The 16,992-nt window shown below is 44.9% G+C and overlaps 1 protein-coding gene across 2 annotated transcripts in view; it reads right to left on the bottom strand.

Moving 5' to 3' along the window:
• The window catches only part of CCNK (cyclin K), an 879,634-nt gene that overhangs the window by 509,203 nt on the left and 353,439 nt on the right, over positions 1-16,992 (bottom strand). For both annotated transcript variants that reach the window (XM_069637425.1, XM_069637424.1), the window contains exon 8: positions 11,623-11,888. In XM_069637425.1, the coding sequence (XP_069493526.1) occupies positions 11,623-11,888 (266 nt within the window). The remainder of the gene's footprint in view (positions 1-11,622; positions 11,889-16,992) is intronic.

The following is a 16,992-nucleotide window of genomic DNA, read 5'->3' as shown; positions in this document are numbered from 1 at the left end:
AAACTTCGCTTCTGGGACAAACTTCCCATCTCTCTTATTGGTCGGGTAGCCGTACTGAAAATGGTCATACTCCCCAAGTTGTTGTACATATTTACTAATGTCCCGATTTGGCCTGGTAGGCAATTCTTTGATAAACTCAGGTCCATGGCAGTGGAGTTCGTCTGGAGCGGAGGGGCGGTCAGGATGAAGTGGGAAAAAATGGTCGAACCCTATAACAAAGGGGGAATAGCAGCGCCAGACTTTGAATTATACTACCTGGTGGCACAGACCCAGTTTGTTAAACCCTGGTATGATGAACAAGACGCTTCGCCCCATATTTGTTTAGAACAACATGCAGCACACCCAACCGACCTGAGGTCCATCATCTTTAAAAACAAACATAAGGACGAATGCCCATTTGACCCATTCAGCACAACAGTACATGCATGGTCCAAGATTTTTCGCAGGATTGGGCTGGAGACACCATACCACGCAGAGGCCCCGTTCTGGAACTTCCCAGGTATAGCACCCATGTACGATACAGATGTGCAAAAAACGTGGGATCCAGAGAGGCAATTCAAAATCAAGAACATATTCCCTAATGGTAAATTCATAACAGTGGAGGAATTCAAAACGGGGATGGGTAGAGATCAATTGATGGTCTTGCAATATTACAGAATGAGAATGGCGTTTAAGGCCAGATGGCGCCTGTTCCCTGATGAGCCCCCACCGCACCCGTGCCTGGTGGCCCTGTCTACTCGATCGGGAACCAGTGTTTTGGGACTTTACAAAACTATACAAGCCAATACTCCAACGGTGAACATAAGGACTTCCTGGGAATCGGACCTGGGTGCCACCATCACCGATGGGTCCTGGGAGAGATAATGTGAGCTCACTAAGAGGGTGTCCATGAATGCAGGTCTCCGGCTGATTTAAAGTGTTGAATAAGCTACACTACACACCTCAAAAAATTGCAAAATTCACACGAAACGACCCAGGCAGATGTCAGAAATGCGGGACCGACCAGGCTGACTCATTCCACATGTTTTGGAGCTGCCCACACATAAAGGTATTCTGGGGGGGAAGTGGCAACAATACTAGAAGAGGTAACGCAGATACCGGCAAATCTCACACCATTAAAATCCTATTTGGGGATATAGGAAAGAGATCTGAGGTGACCAGAAGGCTCTTTTACATCGCGTGTGCGATAGCCAAAAAGTGTATACTGCAAAAATGGAAAAGTGCACAAGCACCACATGTGAATCATTTTCTCAAGGAACTTATGTACGTAAATGAATGTGAGGAGTATTATGTGATGACGCTACCAAGCCCATGTAAACCAAAAGACATTTGGGCCCCGTTCAGGGTATACCTAAGTGAAATGGACTCAGCTAAAAGTAGCCCGGCAAGGCCTAATAATACTTCTGTTCTGTAAATACCACATGTTGTGTTGAAAAGCTGTATCGATTATACATGAAATACGCAAGTTTGAATTGTCATGTTGCTGCACTGTTATGTACCACAACTGTTAAATAAAGTTAAAAAAAAATGGTATATGAACATGCAGCTACAATCCACCAAAATGCATACAATTTCAGCGCAGGAAATCTCTTTTCTGCCATTATATTAAGTAGGATTGGGCTGTTTGCCGAATAAGATCATTTGGGTAACTGACAATGGAGAAGCCATTAACAAAAGACCACTGCTATATTTTAATGCAGTTAAGAGGATTTTCCTAAGCTCCACATTTAGGGTGCCCGCATCTTCCAAACTACAAACAGGGACAATTTGTTAAGAAAGTTCACCCATGGGTAGGTGCTCCAAAACTTTAAATATTGTAAAGTGAAATATTTTATCCATTTTATTAACATAAAATCATACGACTGGTTTCGACATACTTTCATGCTCTCTTTGTGAAAGTGTTAGTGACACTTGGCCCGTAAATCAAATAATATGAAAAAGGATGGAAATTAACATAGTTTGCAAATAGCTCATAACTGGGCTTTCTCAAGGCAAAAAGAAAATGCAATCAATTCAACACATTTAAAGGAACACAAAAGGGGTTTAGTACGTGGTGGTTAGTTGTTGGCAAGTGTTCATGTTCACTGTATTTTTAAAGGAGGTGTGGTTGAGGCACGTGTTTGCGATGCCTAGTTTAGGACTGTTCCATCTGCGGCTGGTGGGCAGGGCTGATTGCCGTGCAGACATTTTTAGAGGTAGGTTATGGTAGGTCCATATCGTGTTTAGATGGTACAAACTGGGACAATGTTGCAAAGTTAAACCTATAAAAGGGCATCTGTTAGGGTGTTTCACAAATGTCCACCTATGGTAGGACTAGAGAAGACTCACTCTTAGATGTAGTCTCCTCCACTTCTCATTCCCAGGCCCTCTGCAATGCACTGGCCTCACACTTTGCCACCAAAACTCAGGACATCATGACCACCCTTAGTACTCTCCCTCACAACCCATTCCACACCACCTCTCCTTCATCCCCACCTCCGCCTTCTCCCTGTCACACCTGAAGAAGTGACCAGAGTTGTCCGCTCCATGAAGGTCTCTTCTAAACAGGTCTCCCCTTGCTCATCCGAGGACCATCAAGGATAACATCAGATCTCTTGCTCCTGCTCTGGCCGATTTCTGCAATCACTCTTGCCACTGGATCTCCTCCTCCCCTCCACTTAAGCACTCCCTTGTGCACCCACCCCTGAAATAAAATCCTCAGACCCCTACTAGCCCTGCCAGCTACCGCCCTATTTCCATCGCCCCCTTCCTGGGGAAGCTGCTTGAGAAGCTGGCCTTGCCCCAACTCAACTCTCACACTGAACTTGTTGGTGGTCTCCACGACTATTAATCTGGATTCCGAGCACCCAGAGGCACGGAAACTGCTCTTCTGAACACCCGTGAAGAACTGCTCGCATCTCTGGACTCCCAACTCCCCAGCTGTCCTCATCCTTCTCAATCTCTCCTGTGCCTTTGACAGTCAACCATTCCATCCTTGTACAAAGGGTCCACAATTCCTTTGGTAACTCGGAACGGGCACTGGACTGGCTGACCCCTTTCCTCACTAACCGCTCTTCCCAAGTCATCATGTGCTCCTTCTCCTCTCCCCCTTCCCTATAGACCTGTGGCATCTCCCAGAGCTCTATACTCTCCGCCTGGCTCTTTTAACATCTACCTTGCTCACCACCTCCTCCTCCAACTTCCAGTATTACGTAGACACACAGCTCTTTTTCAAACTCCCTGCTGACCCTCTTTCACCCTTCATCATCCCTGACTGCCTATTTGCCATCCAGTCCTGGTGCGCCAATGATCTTTGCCTCAACGTCTGTAAAACTGAGATCCTTCCCATTGGGACCCCTGCTCCCTCCTTCTTGCCTGGGCTCTCCACCTGCACCTTCAACTGAAGCCAAGTCTCACTTTCAGCTCTTCCTTCTCAAAGGAATGTTACCTTTTCTCACTTTCCCTCAGAGGCTCAATGTGATCCACACCCAGGTTCTCTCTTGGCTTGACTGCGGACTTCCATCTTGCACTCGCCGACGCCTCCAGCTAACCTAGAATAGGGCAGTGAGACTCATCCTTGGCCTTAAACCAAGGGACTGCATTTCTCCTGCACTAAAAAGTCTTCAATGACTCGTGGTTTCTGCACGGATTCAATTCAAATCCCTCTGCATCAACCACAAGGATGTCTGGGCCCAGGGACACACCTATTTCAACTTTATCTCACTAAATACTCTGCCTGTAGACTAATACGTTCCTCTGGCACCAACTCTTTGTATGTAAAGTGTTTTGCTAAGCAGAGTAGGTGGTCGTTCACTTTCCTCTGCAGGCTCCCTCCTATGGAATAGTCTCCCCCTCTCTCTGCGCCTTGAGCAGGAGCTTCTCAAATTCCAGAAGCTCCTTAAGACTTTCCCCTTTTCCTCCTCCATCCCTTCTTCTCTCCTCTGCTAACCCACAGTTGCTGCGATCAGTGTAGTGGGCCTTTAAGCATCCTCGGTGCCCTGACCTCAGATACAAATTCTGCCCAGCTCCAGTCTATCCACAGCACTTGCAGCTGCACACCCTCCGCCCTGGAGGTTCACGCTTACACCTCCCACAGCCTCAGTTCATGTAGCACTCAACATTCCTAGCACTTCATCTGTGGCTCACCCATGAGCTCGGACTCCCCAGCACTTACCTCCTCTTCCCTCTTCCTTGCTGCACTTGCACATTCTGAATACTCACAAGGCATAGTAGGTTCGTACCTTTTACCCGTTCCCCCCTCTGCTCTTATATATTGTGTTTTTAATGTATTTTCCCCCCTCGCTCCCTCCCTGCCCTGTGGGTGCTCAGAGACTATTTTCTTACTGTATAAGCGCCTAACAAGCAAACAAATAAATATACAGGTTTCCAATTCTTAGATTTGGACTGATCTACCCAAACGTAATGGTAGCAATGGCTGACCAGCCAGGCTTAGTCTAGGAGGGAAGATGGCTGTAGGAAAGCACAGGCCTGAGCATACAAGGTGGTCACACTGACACACAGTTTATATAAAAATAGCATTATGATATATATATATATATATATACACACACTAAGGGTTAAGGCTGGTAAGCAATGCAAACGCAAGTACTCTTCACAGTAAAATAACAGTAGAGTAAAAGGTTGTATCCTTTAAATCGAAATGGAATAAAAGGAGGCACACTTTAAAGTAGGATGAAAGTAATGTTAAAAACTCTTTAAAGAGGTAAGCAAACTTTTAGATCACTCTGCTAACTTAAATTAACCCTGCTTAACCAGGCTTCGGAAGTCTAACCCTATCTTAGGTGCTATACACAGAGTCAAAGGGGCACTGAGGTCCAATGACCAAGGTTGAGTTGAGTAGGAAGGAAGCAGGTGAGTAGTAGGTAGAGCAAAGTTCTATGAAGAATTCTTCTTGCTTGCAGGCAAGTACAATAGTTTTAGTAAACTAGGCCCAATGGGTTGTTCACCCCAACGGGACCTACGATGCCCTTGAGAGGGGTGCAAGTAACAGCATAACTGCCCCCATGGCCACTCCCCCACCCCACAGTCCACTAAATCACACAACAAGACCAAGGTAAGTACCAAGGCTGGCGACCATACATTTGTTGTGGAGAATTTGCTGCAGAAGGTCAGGCCACCAGGTGAGGCGACAGATCCGGTTCAGGCTTCTTACCCTGAAAGGCTGAAGGTGGTCCTTTGGAAGGAGCACCCGGATGCACTAGAGCAGTGGGACGCCCAGCAGTGGATTTCCGCAGCACGGCTGTGTTGGAGCCATTCACAGGCTCTGGATGCAGATCGGTTATCGTACAGTGGAGTTTGTGCCCTTTCTTGGTCCTCATCTCAGTTGAGGGGACTTTCGGGAGCGGGATACAGTCACTGGAGGTCCAGAAGAATGCCTACCAAAATACAAACAAACCCGACCTTCGGCAGACCTTGCACTGCAAAATGGCACAGGATGCTGTGTATTAATGAATTGCAGGCCGTGGAGGTTGCAGCTCTTCCAGGGATATCTGAAACTGAGGTTAGTCTTTGGACGATTGGTTGATCCCATCAGATCAACGGAGGAAGTCGCTCTTTTCGGGTCTTCCCAATTGTTCAGAAGTTGATGTCGGCATACAGCATTACTGAGCTGCCACTGACAGTCCCTGGAAGTGGCTGAAGGCGTCCTACTTCGCATCTTCAGTCCAGTGGTCGACATTGGGGTGTAGTTCCAAGACACTCGCCTTTTATGTTGAAGAGCTGGTTAAGCCCACCAATCATACAACAAGACTCTCATGCAAATCTGGGAGGTGTGCTGTCCAGGAGGACAGCCATCCTCCCTCACAGCAGGCACAATGTACAACGAAGACCAGAGGAGTTTCGGTCTCCTTCCCCACTTCCTATTGTTTCAGGCACTGCAGAGTCTTGGCAGGCTTTCCAAGGGAAACCTGCCATAGACAAACGACTCATCGAGACCACCCCCACCCAGATAGGTAGAAGAAGACCTCACTAAGAACAAGTCAAAGAGATGGCGAGTAAAAAGTACAGCCACCATTTTAAGGGAATGGTGCACCCTGACATCAAGTTCACAAGAGTTGGTAGAAAAATATCTACTGCCATTCCGATAACTTCACACTAACTAGAAAGTTACACAATAAGTGGGAAAAGGGGTCCCCTCAGCGCTCAACATAAAGGTGGGGTGTGCCGATTCCACAATATAGGGGTCAGGGTGGTTAAAAAGGACCCCCCCTGCCCTGATAAGGCTATCACAGAAAAGTAAAAAGTACAGCTCAAAAAGCTTCCCAGCAACAATGCACAGAAAGTGCTGTGGATGGCAATAAGAAATTTCAGATGCATAAAGTTGGAAGAAAACATAACTCTAAAAGACATTAACCACCAAAATCGATAAAGGTTCCCAAATACAGAGCAAATGCCTGAGTGAGTGTGGAAAAAGGGTCCCACACAGCATTGTCTGATAAGAAAAAAGTGCTGGGAGAGTCACAGGTGAAGAGAATTTCACATAAAAAGGAATACTAACATCAAAGGCTGAGCCTTACAATAAGAGATCAGAACGGGTAAGCCCTGGTTGCTTTATCAAAACTTAAATTTTAGAGACTTTTGTGACCTTTTAACTTCTTTCTGTAGCATTTTAGGTTTATTGCAGGAGCATTTTGAATGTTATACCTGTTGAGGGTTGTTTGGAGTTGTGTTAATAATGAAAACTGATGGTAACACTTGCAGGAAATTACTATTCCTCTCCTTGAACCCATCCATTTTATTACCCAATTTTCCTTCATCTCTATACCAGTTGCTAACATTCTATTGTATACCACTACTTTCCCCCACTGTCATCCCATCTCATTTGCTTTGTTTTCTTTTTTCTGCTTTTGAGCTATCTTTCTGGCATCAACATAAGCTGCTTATTGTACACAGGCTATCCCCTTACACAAGGTTTTGCCTGCACCTGGAACCTGACCGGTTCACCGCTGACTGCTCAAATAAAGATCTAGCTTCAAAATATTTCCCTAAATTTGGAACATCCGACCATTTTGCAGAAACTTGTTGGGCTAGACTGACAAAGTGAAAAACCAGGACTGCCTCCACAAAATCAGGAACCTTGAGTAACCCCAACTATGTGGAGGATAAAATGACTGACCCACACCTAGGTTGAAGGACTACTCCCTAAGAAGCTAGACTCCCTCAAGATCAAATATGGTGAGCAGCCAAGACACTTCGGAGTGAAGTGGTGTAATTGAAAGGACCCGCGGAACAATAGTGCGCAATAAGGGAATGTCCACACAATATATTTGTAAAAATATCCTCTTTATACAGAAATAACTCAGAAAAGAAAAGACAGTATGAAAAAGGTAAATAACTTTTCAGAGGCAGAGTTTTAGGACAGCGACTTGTGCATTACTTACTCCAATGTTCAAATATAGTTAAAGTCTTACGTCCAGAAACACGCGTTCGAGGTAGGGTTTTAAATGGTAAGGAACTTCAATGTAATTCAACAGTAAAGCAAATAACTCTCTGCAAAAAGGGGAGATGCACATGTTTTTAGAGACTGCCCAAGTCATGGTTAGAGAGCAGCTTACGGTCCATATTAACCAAAGTATCAAAGGCAATGGAAAAAGCACACAATTATGGGAAAAGGGAAGTGTCAAATATTTAATGGACAACAAAATAAGGCCAACTAAGAAGGTGCAAGGAACGCAGGTGACTACCAGTGTGCTTGCAGATCAACCCAAGGGCCATGAGCGTGTTTAATCAACCACAGAGGGAAATCCGATAAGGAGGTACAGTGCAGCTAGCTCTGTGGCCAATTCATTACAATGCACGTGTCTAAGTGATGCAAGTGGGGATCCAACGTTGTGAAGGTGAGGCTTCGATTCTGAAGAGACTCAGCAGTTGAAGTACAGGTCACAAACTCTATCCAATGCCAGTCCTTCAAGGGAGTTAGTGCTCTGGTCACAAGATGAGCCATTCAGCGAATTAGTTAACATTTCCTCATCTGTGATCCTCTTGAGACACATGATCTGTAAGCTTACACCGAAGGAGTCAAAGACCTCTTGCCCCAGTCAGATATATATTTCCTGGAGCAGCTTACCCCGATCGGCTCCTTGTGTAACTCACTACCTCTCATGGGAGCTCTTGGTAGATTACAAGGCACACACTACTGGTGCCATTTTGTAATCAGGTAAAGCCTGGTATCTGCAGTTCCACATTAAAAAAGCAATCTGGGTTAGAAATAAAGCTACACTCCACAAGAGATCTATGTTAAGCATGGTGTTGGGCCCAAAACATTTTCCTTTCCCCAACTTCGGAACTCCACTAGAGATTTTGTTGTCCCGACATCTTTTTGTCAAAAGTGACTTTTCCAGTCTCGCTTAAGTCTGCAACTGGATTTTATTTTTTATATGCTTCCCCTAAGTAGCCCATCTGGCTACCATCGCAGGAGTACTGTAAAGTGAGCCCCATTTGGAGCCGATTGTGTTCCCTCCGCCATGAAAGTCCTGAGTTCTAGTTTGGTGGCACTTAGTTTAGTTGCACCTCTGTGAGGCTTTTCAACAGCATTGGTAGCAACTTGATCCCTGAAAAGGAGCAACATGTCTACCAAGTCTTTCTAGCCCTTCTCATTGTGTTTTAAATCAGAATAAGCAATTCTGCCAACATGTGCTCAGTCTCCAAGCTCACATTGTTCCTTTGAATAAATGGGATCAAGATATGACTGGGTGGGATCTTTCAAACACCTCAATCAAGGCATGTGTGTCCATGAAAGAAGTATGGCTGACTTCCCCGGATTCAGTGGCTGCCAAAATGTTGAACGGTTCACAGATGGTGACAGGAGCACTGGATTAGTCCCCAAGTCTGTGTGTACATCTGTAGAGACAATGAGTTATTCAACAGAACCGTTCTGAAATTACATTCCAAGTAGCCAAAGGGATGAAGACATCACTGCAGAGTCCTTCCTGGTTCTCTGTTGCTGACTCCAGAAGACAAGCTCTGCCTCTTCCTCCCAGAGAAATCCTGCATTAGGCTATTTCTCCCACTGTTCCAGGCCAGCCCTGTGTGCTCCCCAAAAAGGTCCTGCACATTGATTTCTACAGACGGATCGCAGAGCACCAGTTGGAATTTGCCTGTTGGAAGGCAAATTGTCTGCTACTGCTCACAAGTGCCTTTGCGTCTACAGGACTACTGTTACTAGACTTACAGCTTTTCTTTCTCAAAAGGGCCCTTCAGTGGCAAGTCCTGTAGTCCTTTGTGTTGCTGTGAGATTTTTCTAACCAGATTTAAAGGGTCATACAATTGTGCTTCCACCTTGTTACTGCTGTGTTCATCTTTTTGTGGGTGTCTTCCAACCTCATGGAATTTCGTTTTTATGCCTCGCTATCCCTAGGGACACTGCATGCAGACCCAGGTACAGGCACTGCGACCAAAACGAAACCCCCACATAGGAATAACTCTGCACCAGAAACCTTTGTGATTTGATCTCTACACAAGTATTTAAGTTAATTTTACCAGTTAATATACTTTTTATAAACTCAGTTTAGTAAATGTATAAAAGAGTTTGGCCATAAAAGTGAACGGGACAACATCAGTATGCAGTTCTAGTTACAGGTACAATGCAAGTACATTTTTCCAGAGCACAAGATGAGTTGCAGATAAGGCAACCTCCAGGCTGGTGATGGGAGGACCCCGCCATAAGAAATACAGTATTGGCGACCAAATCCCTTGAAGGAAAGATAGCTAAGAATTTGGTTGCAGTGGAAGTTATGATTAGGGGTCCTGCAAGAATAATGACTACATGCACAACACCCAGGCATGCAAAATCTGAAACGTTACTGGGTTAAAGTTAGAGGCCATGGATGGTGGACCAGATGGTCAAAACTCAGACACTACCACTGTTTAAGTTTTCACTAAGTTAAAGGAAAGGATGCATATAAACTACTGGTTGGTCTTCAAGTCCCTCACAAGGACACTCACAAATCACCCTAACAAACCGAAGCAGGCGTGTGACAGAAATGGTCCTCGTCTTCCCGAAACTCGTTTGGATAATGGGAGCAGCCATAACCAGATTTGGCAAGCAGTTTGAATAGCATCTGGGATTCACTGCTAAATCTGCATCCTGTGTTTTCCTGGAACGAACTCCAGGAAGGTTTGAATTGGGCAGGCCATAATCCCTCAGGATGGCCGCTAAATAGTAAAATGCTACACTGTGCTCGAATGAAGGAAAGATATGAAGAATAGGGATATCTGAACCAAATGAGCATTCCTTGGGAGTCCGCCGATGCAGCTTGAAGAGACAAGGTTCAGCTCCTGAATGCTACAGTCTAAAGGCAAAGTTTTGTTGGATCTGTTCACTCCAGGCTTTAAGTTTCAAAACCAGAGGCAACCCCACTGATGCCCTTTCCTTGAATACGCGGGGAGGATATCCCATCTCCATATGGCAAGTTCACAACTGGATAGCAACTTTTCCCTTTTCAGTTTAACCGGATGCTTTTCACTTGTCACGCTGCACAATACTGGTCCATAACAAAGCATTGGGAGCAGGCTAAGCAGAACCACGATTTGTGCTAACTCTGCCCTCAAGTTTGACAGCTATACTTCACTAAAACGTAGAGCTTTACTGTTGACTTTATACCGTAGTAAGACATTGGACTTTCTCAAGTTCTTTCCTGAACATTTAGTTACTTCTGCAGAGGTCACTGTCCTAAAGACTATCCCATAAAGCTACTCACCGCTAACAAACTGCATTTGCATTTCTGCTAACACCTTTGTGAAGAGTAGTTTGACAAAAACAATGTACATACATTTCCTTATTATGTGCGATTGACTGTTAACCCCTAGTTTACCACCTTTCCCCCCTTCTTGAGAGTGTAGCGCTAAATATTTGACTACATACACCACTGGAAGAGTGACATAAAAGAGAAAGCGTGCAATCTGTGTGTTGGTTAATTTTCCTGGTCCCTAAACATAAGGTGTGGGAAAACACCAGCACAACATAACACTGCAGCAGAGTGCTAACTTTGAATATACTGGAACCAGTTTTAAAATCTAGCCAAAGGGCATACCAGTGTGCAAATTCAGAAAACAAGACACTGAGGATGTGACCTTTAGGGAGATAATTGGAGCTCTTGTGCAGCCATTAAGACTCCAAAGCAGAGGAAGAGGTTTTGTACAGGGGTGGGGTGAAAGGTTTTTCCCTGCAAAAAGGCTAGCCCATCTTTATTTGCTTTGCAGAATGCCTTTTGTGTTTCCAAATGCCAGGGATAATGCCCTGCGAGTATAAAACACTGGAACATGGTTTTTCTTTTGATGGAGTGTGGGGGGGGGGGGGTCAGACGTTTTTTAAGTTACGAAAACATAATGGGTCAAAACAGTGACACTCACATTCAAACCATTCAAACATGTTTTATGAAGTGAGCCACCCTTTGCCTGCAAGAAATTCCCATCTGAGGTCAGAAGGCAACTGGATGAATGGATGAATGGATGGAAATGTAATTGGTGACATAAGGTAATCAGATAAATAGCAGACCCATGGTAAAGCTACACAACAAAAAAACATACTTATTTAGTGATTAAAAAAAGCAATGCACATAAACAGAAATTCTATTAAAATATATATTAAAATGGTGCCAAATGAAGCATTGAAGAACAACGCACCACTGGTCGCTTCATAGACTGTGGAGGAGTAGATTGAGGAGAAGGTTTTTTAGATGGCTGCCCTTGGGATAATGCTTGTTGTGGTTGCTGCAATGATTGCTGCGGCTCCTTCTGTTGTGGTTGCTGCGGCTCTGAACTCTGGTTCTGCTGCTGCGACTGCACAGGAGGACCCTGCTGCGTCTGAATGAGTGGGGGTGTATGATGAGAAGGATGTGGCATTTGCTGTTTTCCTTGAGAGTACAAATCCAGGATCTGGTGGCAAATGTCTAAAACAGATTGAAATAGGTTAAAAGCAGATTAGGAAAGACCTTAACAAAAATAAATATTAAATGCAAATACTTTTCAGCTTACACTAAAATCCTCAATCAACAATTTCCAATAACTTAAGTCTCATGTTAAACAAATATTTTCATCATTGATGGATAACTTCATACCAACAGATTGTACAATGTAAGAACCGTAAAGCAAATCCAAAAGCTCAGAATCACATTCCTATTTAATCATTTGAATAGTTAACATGCCATTAATCTTAGATCTGCAACTGTTTCTTTCCTCCATCTAACATGCTTCCATATTTTGCCATATGGTTACTGCATCGTGCACTCATTTTGAATACTAAAAAATAGCCTCTAGGCATCCTCACTACGAGCACCTGCAATTGAACACTTGTGTTTTTTAGAGCCACTATCTGCATAAGGCTCTGAGAAGCCAACCTTAGTGGACCTACACAAGATTTCAGTTATGGCAGTTTTTGCAACACTCTTTTCAGGGCTGTATAATCACTAACCCTACACTGGGATGGGAGGGGGGAGGGGGGGGGGGGGGGGGTCGGGGGGTGGGGGGGTCCAGCCAGAAAGAAAGACATGCGCTTATCCACAGAAAATACACGGCACTGATATACTGAATATATATACTTTTATTACGTTACACATAAAACTAAAAGCTCAAATAAATACTTGCACATAATAGTGGAAAAATAAAGTAGATTAGAAAAACTGTAAATGTCTTTGGGACATTAAATGTGGTCCCACTCTCTAAACATACACACACACAATTGATGTGGCAGGATTGCTATGTTATACAGGATTGCTTTGGTATGGTATGCAGGATTGCTATGTGTTAGGCAGAATTGCATGCAGTACCCTCTGGGACCACCACATACAATTAGGACTACAGGTGTAAGCAAAATCAACCTTTGGTATAAGTCTGTACTACAGTTTGTGGTAGCGAGCTGAGCAGCCAGGCTAATCTCAAGAGGGAATGTAGCAGTACAAGGATGCTGCACAGAGGTCTTACAATCACAGTGGTTCAAGTAGACACACTCAAGGTTTCTTGGTAAAACACTTATTAATTTATTACACAATCATTTAGAAAACATTCACTAGAAGGAGGCAACTTAATATTATACACAAATATACTTCAATGCCAAACCAATACGTTTGAGTAAATTAGGCTCCCGTGAAATAGGAGCAAAATGGCATTTCAGTTACTTTGAATGGGAGTAAAAAAGGCACAAGTTAATAGAATAGATCACAAATGCTTTCTTGGGCAGTGCAAATAGTTTCAGTTCACTAGAGGACTCGATTCAGTTAAATAGGCCTAGGCCAAGGTCAATGGGCCAGTGTCTTGGATAGGAAAGAGCAGTTCTTGTAGTAACCAGTAAAGTCTTTGCCAATGTTCTCAGAAGTAGTTTGTACGAAAAAGAATATATGTTGCGTCACAAGCTGATTAGGCCTGCAAGTTAGGAAAGTTCCACGAACTCTCACTGCGAGAGGTAAGTTCTCTCAATCGGGTTGGCACAGTACCTTAATATGAAGAACAAGATGCAGCAGAAGACGTTGGTTCCTGGCAGTTCCTCCAGATCTCACTGTTCCTGAGCCTCAGTCGTGGGGACAAGAGGGAGGACGCCTGCACTGCACGGGGACTTGTCAAACAACCTGGCAAAATGGAAGATCATCGTTTCTAGTAGCTGTAGACAAGCACACAAGCTGGTGTCCTTCCCCCCTGGTTAATTCTATCCAGCTCCAATAATGGTATTTAGGTGGCTTACGAGTTGATTGGTCCCACCAACTCAAAGGAAGAAGTTGTCCTTGAAGGGGCTTCTCTGTCCAGATCAACTTGGTGATTCGGACCAGCAGCAGGGCTTCAACGGGCAAACTTACGGTCCAGGAGTTGCAGCAGCCGTCCTCTTCCAGCTAGTCTTCGGTTCTTTCTTTCCAGTGGTTGCCATTCACACCAGAGTGCATTTTGGTCTGCTAGGAGACTAAGCGCACAGGAAGTTTCGGGCACCACCCTCACTTCCTGCCCACCCCAGACACTCAAGACGCCAGAGGCGGTCTTCACTCCTGAAGCCTGCAAAAGGCATAGAAACAAAGGGACCAAACCTAGTTTGGCGCGCAGAGACAAAAACTCTAGAAGGACCTTTCCAAAAAGAAATGTCGAAAAAAGAAGACCGGGACCCGTTTAAACAAAGGAGCTTAAGGAGCCATCTTGAAAAACATGGCTCCCGTGATTTTTTGCTACCGGTGTTCGCAGTCGGGAAAAATCATGGTAGTTCGTTCTAAAACCACTGCCACCAGCCATTTCGATAGGAAAGTGTAGCATTTGACTGCTACATGAGTTTCTAGACATAGGGGATAATAGGTAACCTCTCCAGCACTCTATAGGAAGATAGTGTGTGCTGGGTCTAGGAATTTAAAAAGACTAGTAAAGTCAACCTTACATTCTCTGGGAAACAGTAGTTTATCCCAGAGAAGGTATTTAAACCTTTGGAAAGCCGGAAAGGCTTCCCTGTGCCACTGCACTGAGGGTGCTGTGTGACACAAATAAAAATGATTATGCCTATGGAGTTGTTTAAAAGTCCATAACCAAAGAAAATAAACACAGAAAACAAAGTTCAAAGCCCCAAAGTTTAGCAAAAGAGCTGGAGGGCTCTAAGGTAGAGAGGAATTGGCACATTTTGAGAATCCTTCCTAACACTATGCTATGATGTTTAGGATTGCTATGGTATGTTATGCAATGCTATTAGGCTCTCCCAAACTGTCAGGCCTCAGACCCTCCATGTCACCTCCCTGGGCCTGTTCTACATGACAACCCGGACAGGCCCAAACCCGGCCAGAGGACACGTGAGACCTTCCCTTCTGATTATTCTCTACAGGTTTAGCATTAGCCCCATATATGGGCGATATCAGAAGGGGTTTCTGTGAATGCCGCTTATTCATAATACAACACAATGTTCCTGCAGGACTGTGTCACAAGGAAGATGTTGACAGTTCTTGCCAACTGTCTGTAATGTCGCGCCAAGTAACAGCCCCACTGTGATAGTACAGAAAAAGTCTGTGTCTATGTTATGCTATGCTCTATAAACCTGCAGGGGTTTGGGGGGCAGGGAGAGAGCTCCTTGTGCTGGCTGCCCGAACACTTGCATGCCGCATTTCCCTGCTGATAACTCTGTATGCTGTGTATTTGCGATATAAATACATGAAGCTTGATTTACCACCAGGCTGTCTGATCTCCTTATTTGCTGCAAACTGAGGCTGGCCAAGGAGGCCTCATCTTGGCCACCACAGAAAGGGTGTTGTGATCTCTGGTCAGGACTGCGCAGGAGTTTTTCTGGGGGCTGCCATCAATCATCACCGCCGGCCGACTACATTAGGTCATCATCCTACTGAGGGTGCTGTGTGATTGGGAAGAGTCCTCTGGAAAAATCTGTCTCAGAGCACGACCGAGAACCTGTTTTGATTTTCCTCAGACGGAGTGGTAAATATCAACTATCTGCTCATGGCACTGTGTTTTCTCAGCACTGCATATTATTGTGACTAAAGTTGTTTTGCAATGTCTTATGTGCTTTTTTTTTCTTTTGCTCCTTGCAGGCCTTAATGTTTTGTGTTGAGTATTTGTATGTGATAGCAGCACAGCAGAGAGGTTCAGCTGTTGAGCACATTCACCATGTTGGTCTGTCTGCTGTGGGCTTCTAGGTGCTAGATGCTGGCTTCAGTGTAGATATAAAAATTGAGTAGAGATAAAAATTGAATTACTCCGATTGAGTGCAGCAAGCTATCTTGCGTGTACTTTTTTTTGTATTAGACAATTACTGAGAGAGGACATGCACTACTCACCGTAACAGCATTTCTGATGATTGTATATGCTTAGATTCACATGATATGCATATACTCTGACATCTGGTGGTAATCACAGAGTATTGCATCTTTCTTTCGCAGATCGAAAGGGGACGTCGACATGGGCGTAACTAACACTATCCCCAACCTGACGTGTAGGGTAGTCTCTATAAGGTTCAGGGCTCGCCTAATGTCTCCTGTCTTCCTTTAGAGGACAAAACCGGTTTGGTCTGCCTTGATCAGTGTAGGGAGCAGTGAGGCTAAGCGGTTTGCCAAAACCATATCACCCTGCTAAACCGTCTCTGTGATGGCATGGGTATCACCGATCATGCTCTGGCATAGCTGACCTCTTTCCTCTCCGATTGACCCTCCCAGGTCCAAATTGGGTCCTTCCTGTCATCTATCTCCCTCTCCAACGGTGGTGGTCCACAGGGGTGTAACCTCTCACCCTGGCTTTTCAACCAATACCTGGCAGCTCTCGGCCACTGCATTGCCATTTTCTGCTCAAATTTCCAGTGCTATGCAGATTACACATCTCATTTTCAGGATGCCCTATGCCACCTCCTCTCCTTCTCTCATCTCATTGCCTAACTGCCATTCAAGATTGGTGTGCCGCCAATGATCTTTGTCAAAATGCCAACAAGACTGAGATCCTCCTCATCGGTATGCAGGTTTCTCCAATTAATCCACAGCACAGCGGTCACTCACACAGCAGAGCGGCTGTCTTCCGAGGCCCACCAGTCAATCACCTTTGGGTGCATTCCTGTAAGCAAGGAGACCAAGCAGAGGGAGTTATGGGCACCTCCCTCGCTTCCTGCCCTGCCAGACACGCTGGAGCCAGAGGCAGGCTACACTTGTGAATCCAGCCAAAGACAGAACAAACAAAGGGACCAAACCTGGTTTGTGCGCAGAGTAAATCTCAAGAAGGACCTCTCCAACACGAAATGGTGAAAAAAAAAAAAGACCGGGGCCATTTTGACAAAATGGGCACCCGCGAGTGCTTTACTGCAGCTGCAACTGCCACCAGCCATTAATTGTAGAAAGGGTAACATAAAAATGTTACATGAGAAGCTAGACAAAGGGGATACAAAGTAACCCCTCCAGCACCCTATTGTAAGATAGTGTGTGCTGGGTCTAGTTTTGGACTGATTCGAACTTCGAAAACACCATGCACCGCACAATGGCTCGAGGTTCAAGGGTATTGGGGTAGTGGAGCCCAGCAAGGGTGCAGCACGTCGTGGGATGGCTCACA

Source organism: Ambystoma mexicanum, chromosome 14 (genome assembly GCF_040938575.1).
Source record: "Ambystoma mexicanum isolate Mex_15411 chromosome 14, UKY_AmexF1_1, whole genome shotgun sequence".
Taxonomy (NCBI): domain Eukaryota; kingdom Metazoa; phylum Chordata; class Amphibia; order Caudata; family Ambystomatidae; genus Ambystoma; species Ambystoma mexicanum.
This window is presented reverse-complemented; position numbering and strand designations above follow the sequence as displayed.